Below are 6,643 nucleotides of genomic sequence, written 5' to 3'. Positions count from 1 at the left end.
AGTAGCGTTATATCCTGGCAGCTGCGGCAGATCGAGCCAAACATCAACACGACAACAGTGTTTTTGAAGCGGCGGTATACAGAGAGCTGCTAGATCTCTCTGTAGACACAGGTGGTCCACTGCACTGAAGGATTATTCTCCAAACAGGTGCTGTTCGGGGCCTCTCTCTCTCTCACCCTGGTTTAGAGAGGGACAGCGTGAGAGAAAATGTACACATTTGTTGGTGTGTGTGTGATGCCGCCGCAGGTCAATGGACTCTGCTGTTGAACTCTCCCCCGTTCTGTGTTCTGGTCTTTTCCTTTCAACTCCAGATTTGAGGATCATGAAATAATTCTTACTCTGTTTTAATTTACACCCCCCCCCCCACCCCCACCCCCTTCTCTAATCTCACCATTTTACAAAAAAATGTATAATGTTACTATGGATAACTTGCCCATTGTTTGGAGAAAGCTGAAGTTGTTGAAGAACAGGCTTCTTTCATTGTGTCAGCACTACATCTTTTTTCTTTCTATTCGACTATCAAAACCTTGCATTACAACACTTAAATCGCTTTGAATAACCAGGCTGTAGATGAGCTGTATGACAGGTTTTTTTTTTCAGTGATGCAGTGTGTAAAATCATTTTACAAAGTAGTGTAGGAACAGCAAAAGCTCTCTCTTGCAGTCGGAATGTGCAGTCGCACTACCACTGAGGAGGAAGAGGAAAAAAAATGCCTGACAAAGACGAAAGCCTCAAACAGTGGAGACGCAGGAGGTTAACAGGAGAGGAAGTGGAAGGAGAGGAGAGGGAGTTGCAAGCAGGCTCGATGGGCTGTGAAGCCGGCGGACAGGCCCTGTCCGTCGATACAAATGAGTGAGAGACAGCAGCGGCCCAGTGCAGTGTAAGCGTCTGGTGCTGTCAGCAGCTTTAAATCATACTGGCACTCCACAACAAAACACACACAGCACTATTGTGCCATAGCGTGCTACAATAATGACAAGCATATACTCTGGACCCTGATTTTAATTGTACCCATATTTATTTTTTCTTTCCGTCCGGATGTGCTTCAATTTCATTGTTTGTTATTTTTTAAAATCAAAATGAGAATAATTTGAAAGTTGAGTTTTACTCTCACAACAATACAGGGAGCTCCGTACCTGACCCCCTTTTGGTTGAAACCCAGGACCAAAGTGCTCTTCATATGGATTGAATGTGGCACCAGACAGTTAAATCTTATCATTACAGTCCACGCGGACTGTTCCTGCAGCAGCATGAGGATAAAAAACAAAACAAAACAAAACAATTCAAGGTCCGCTGATTAGGCTCTCCACAATGAAGCGGAAAAAAAAGAAACCATTGTGCAGTCAAACAAAAAAGAGAAAACCCACCAAATGTACCCAGAAGACAATTTGAAACCATCTTTTTTGACGTTTCTTTTCTCCTCCCCCAAAGTTTAATTTACAAGTCGTTAATGCTTTTAAAATATGCTCTTATCTTGTGAAGTGCATACACATTTCTAATGTATGGTTTGGATTCCAGAGCAAAAAAAAATATGAAAGCAGAGAGAGAAAACTGGAGGCCGGAAAGTTGAGATAAGCGACAAAAATTGCTGCACGGAGACACAGAAAGTCACCAGTGATTTCTGGCTACTGCAGCACAGAGTAGCGGATGTACCTCCATCCTAATTGCTATTATTCCATTTGCTGCCGCCCACTTTTTACATGTTTGTTGCCGTGTGTTTGTTGAACTTTGCATTGGCGGTGCTCGCAAGCAGTTGCCCCATCCTGCGCACAACAGCACTGAGGGCAGAGGGGCGAGGGTGGCAGCCCAAAACGAGCCCAAACTCCTGAAACAACAGAGGCTTTGGGCGCGGAGAGTCCCGGGGCCGTGTCCAGTGATGCGGGGCAGGGTGTCTGTGTCTCTGTCTGGGGCTTGTGTCCACTGAGCTTCCCCCTGTTTTGAATGGAGGCGAGAATAGATGCCGGCTTTATTTTCACTGGCCGGACCCCCTCCCTCTGTCATGAAATCGCAGTGTGTGTTACTCGATGTATAAACACCCGCACAGCTCCTGACAAATTCCTCTGTGTGTGTTTTTCTTTCTATGTATATATAAATATGTACTGTATCCTCTCAGCCTCTCTGCACTGCTGTACATTCCATACATGTCAACGTGAAAGCAGAGGATGTGGGGGGAAGTGCTGTTGGGGAATTTGCATTCGGCTATTAGAATTTGACTCATTTCAACCTAACAGCGTAGTTTTGATTAATCAAAATGATCCTGCACGTACTTTTTTTGTTTATATTTCTTAAGGGATGATTCACACAGTCACTAGTCTATTTCTGTGCAGATCCCAAGCAACAGGTTGACAGAGACTCCCTAAACTCCCTCCAAAAAACAAATCATAACTAAGTGACATGATTTACAGGCACTGCTTTTATGCTTTTCATGTCCGTACAATTCTCAAGCAATATTTACAGTAACTCCACAGGGCTCGGTGACAGTTTGCCATGAGTCAAATCAACTTGCATACGTCCACAGGTAAACATCACATGGGGGCCCACACAGTCATGCATGTACTGTCTATACATAACCTTTCGGTGCTTGTTGTGGTTCGAGGTCTGACAGCTTCACAGTGGAATTTTTTTCTTTTTTTCCCCCTTTGAGACTTCAAGAGAGACCTTGGACATATATTTAAAAGAAAGGGTCACATTATTAAAAATGGTTTATTTCTATGTCTAAATGGGCAAGCATACATTCAGCACAATGAATTAATCAAAGCGGTAACCTTAGACCTGAGTGGCCGCCTGATGAGTGAAAGGGTAAATTGAGAGCGGCTGTATTTAATAATGAAGGAGAGAATCTAAGGTGGCACACATGAGTGTTCAAGTGGACCGACACTTTTGCCAGAGAGCAGTAGAAGGGTTTGTGTAAAGGACTATGGTTACACAATGGTTTGAGATATAAAAGCACTGCACTCAAGTCTCACTGCAAGTCTGCCACATTATATTCTAAGGATTATTTTTCATATTTCCCGTCCTTGATGATTTTATTATGTCAGTGATATAAAATGAGGTGCTCATATTTGGTTCAAAAGTTCTTTTTTCATTGTTGTTATGATAAACTTTGACTCAATCACACAACACACCCTTTCATGACCTTCAACCAGACCAAAAATATCCTATTTCGGTCGGTGAGTCCACACCAGGATGTCATGTAGTCATGACGTGAAACCGCTCTCAGTGATACACACAGCTGAAGAACAATCACTTAGGCAGCGACTCCATCAGTCTTTCAAAACAGCCTCTATCTGTTGCTGTAAAAGTGACCTCAGTCGCTAAAGGTGATGGGGTCATTTCTCTGCGTCACAGTATAAATCAGTGTGCTGGCATTTAATAATGGCTGGTTTCACTCTGCCAAGCATGCTCCTGAAGCGTAACCCCAGAATGTGGGCAGAGAATGATGCCTACCTCAACGCCACAGTGACCTTGAGGAAGGAAAGCAGAAGCCTTCAGCCAGTTGGTGCCAAGTTCATTTTATCCCTGATGAAAAGAGGTTTCATAGGCTTTCTTTCAACAATGCAGTGAACTGATAGTCGGCTACTCTGCTCCTTCAGCGAGTTTCAAACCTGGGGAAAAAGAGGAAGTTTTGTCTGCAGAAACACACACACACACACACACACACACACACACACACACACACACACACACACACACACACACACACACACAGAGTTCCCAACAAATTCCAGTGATGCTGATACTGTAAATGGCTGCATGGCTGCCAGCAGCTGTGGCACTTTGAATGTGTCTTTACATCTCAGCGTCTCAGTTTATATGAATGTGTTGACGGCTGTTCACCCCAAGTTAAATCACAGCTCGCTGCTCGTGGTCCTCTCGGGCCCCTTCAGCTTGTTGATCCATTTGGATGGATTATATAATAACCACTTGCTGCTATCATGTGCGAATTTTATGATCTTCCTGATAAAAAAAAAGAAGAAGTCATAGAGCAAAGGGCTGATGAAAATGAAGACAAAAAAAAAAGGTTCATTTCTGAGGCAAATTGGATTGCTCTATAGCGAATCATCAAATCGGGAGGCAGGAGATATGCATATTAACTCAGTGAGTTGTATCATTCAAGGGATCTAAGTAAAAATGTGAATCTTTCAGAGCTGCCTATTTTGTGTACAGAGAAAGGAATTAAAAATGTGCTTTGACCATGCTAAATAAACTTGACTGCATACAGCCAACAGTGATCCTTGTTTCGTTAAAAATGTGTAAAAAAATTTTTTTTAGTTCTGATTAAAAGAAATTGAGGTGAAAATTGTTGCAGCTCTTATTAATTGTCTCTTTTTGATTTCACACCCTGAACTGTCAAAGTGTCCTGTAAATAGGGCTGATAAACTTAAATTTTCCATCATATGTAACAAAAAAGGGTGAATAAAATGGCATCAGAAATTCTTTCGTTCGTTGCCCACAAGGTGGCAATACAACTGCAGAGAAAAAGGGTAAGGGACTGGGTAGCGTGGGAAGAGAAGAGAAAGCAGGCAGGAGGAAGGATGATTATATCCCCCCCTGAGTTTTATTGTTATCTACCAGATCGCGTCATGCTTCAAGATTTGTTCAGAGACAAACGACTGCCTAGCAGCCAATATTGAGTGTCGTCTAATCAAATTTGAATGGTTTAACTAAAGGGACATGCCTCCTCTAATTAAAAATGAAGGAACAGTGCGTGCTTGTGACATAACCAGCAGCCAAAGTAAAAATGACAATAAAATCACACTATGTCTTCCATAGACAAGTTTATTTGTCTAGTGTCTACTATGTGGGCCCATAGCAAGGGACATTATTGAATTTATTCAATGATAAAAAACAAAAAACAAAACAAAAAGAAAGTATAACGCCGTATTGTTTCATTAACGTTCTATTTTTTCAATTCATGTATAATTCGTTTGCGTGCTGGTCACAGCACAGACTCAAATTAACCTTGAGAGATAATATTGACTCACTCTTGGTTTCAAGTACGTACATCATTCGCGATGCGCAATAATTAGTCCAGTGTGTTGAATTTCCCTCCATAACAGCAGTTCCATTTAGTCATACAAAGCTCTATTGAATACATGATTACATGATTCAGAATGAATCAGTCTCACTCCTGATGTGCAATCAAACAGTGCAACACAAGAGAGGGAAAAAAATCTCCATTATAATGATGAATAACTCCTACTTATATAACTACGGGCTTTGTGCTTTACTCTACGATTTTAATGCAATATTATAATCTCACAGACAAAAATAATAACAATAATAATTTGGTGTAATTTCAAAGAACGTTCATAACACTTGAGCCAACCCAAAGCAAAAAAACAACAACAACAACAAACAAACAAAAAAAAACACCTTCTATTGACAATCTCTCCACATATTCTAGCGTAAACCAACATCCAACCACTGACTGCATGTCAAGGCGAGTTATGTGGGAATTATCTCAAGGTCTTTCGGGCATCAATTAGTGCGCAGTGTGGGAAATAAATCTTCTGGAGCTCATTTCCCTGCTGATAAGAGACTGCAGCAAATGAGAGGGATGTGGCTTGATTACCACGGACAATTATACATGGTAGGTATTGCGCAAGCAAAATGTCTTTAGTGAGCACTTAAAACAATGAGCGAGATTCTGGCAGGGATTGTGCTGCAGGACCAGATGATGCAGGTTCTTCGACTCACCACATGGTGGTGCTAACAGTCTTCGCTAACACCTCTACGCTAACACGGGGAACAGCATGTCATTCAAATTAATGCATATTGACACACCCTATGTTATATATAATTCATTGCATGTGGAAAGAGTGGATGCAGTCCACTGGAATAAATTATTTGTCTTTGCTCTAGTTTGCAGGAAACGATCACATTCGGGGAAAATACCATGAAGGTTATTGCGGTTTAGTGCAGTGTGTTTTCAGTTTCATATTCATTGCAACACTTGACCCTGGCCTTGAGAAGTCTGAAACTCACACTGAGGAGCAAATCCATTACTTACATTATTACTTTACTCTGGTTGTCTTAACGTTGTCTACCACGCCAATAAGCCGTGCCAAGTTTTACTTTGAAAACCTCACAGGAAGTATGAGGTATTACGGCGATTAAAGCGAACCACTCATCATCATGGCTCCCGTCGTGCACCCTGAGCGCGGAGAGTCCGACCCGCCCCACCTGTGAGTGACCATGTCCGACAAGACGCAGGTGAACCTGACTGGAGTCAAACAAATTAAAAGCGTGTGGCTCGTCAAGGTTCGTCTCCAACATGAACACGAAACCCTGTTGTTTTGGCTAATCGTCACCGAGGAGTTAACCGTAGAGGAGGAAACGGGACGCATTTAGCGAATCTGAAATTGTGTCTCGTCAGGTTCCAAAATATTTGTCTCTGCAATGGGGGAAGGCCGCGGAGAAGGGAGAAGTTGGCAAAATTAGCATCGGAAAGCAAGTTGGGAAATGAGTCCACGCACTGGTTTTCATTGAAACAGAAACTGATGATTTATTTACATTAACCCCACCGTATTTTTCTCTTTATGAAACTTTTGATTGATCTGGCAGGAAGCAAGGCAAAACCGAGGTGAGACTGTGAAACGGATTTCCTCTGCCCTCTGTAGCTTCACTTCTCATTTTGGCT

At 42.2% G+C, this 6,643-nt stretch overlaps 1 protein-coding gene across 1 annotated transcript in view; it reads left to right on the top strand.

Annotated features, from left to right (window-relative positions):
* Positions 1-6,121: 6,121 nt before the first annotated feature.
* Positions 6,122-6,643, top strand: part of LOC142897463 (general transcription factor IIF subunit 2-like) — a 30,676-nt gene continuing 30,154 nt past the window's right edge. Inside the window, exon 1 of the mRNA XM_076039825.1 lies at positions 6,122-6,264. Within this exon, the coding sequence (XP_075895940.1) occupies positions 6,199-6,264 (66 nt within the window). The 5' untranslated portion in view covers positions 6,122-6,198. The remainder of the gene's footprint in view (positions 6,265-6,643) is intronic.

Source organism: Nelusetta ayraudi, unplaced genomic scaffold (genome assembly GCF_046127955.1).
Source record: "Nelusetta ayraudi isolate G7.1 ecotype Tasmania unplaced genomic scaffold, CSIRO-AGI_Nayr_v1 ptg000060l, whole genome shotgun sequence".
NCBI classification, from domain to species: domain Eukaryota; kingdom Metazoa; phylum Chordata; class Actinopteri; order Tetraodontiformes; family Monacanthidae; genus Nelusetta; species Nelusetta ayraudi.
The sequence above is the reverse complement of the archived record's forward strand: the minus strand, read 5'-3'. Positions and strand labels throughout refer to the sequence as shown.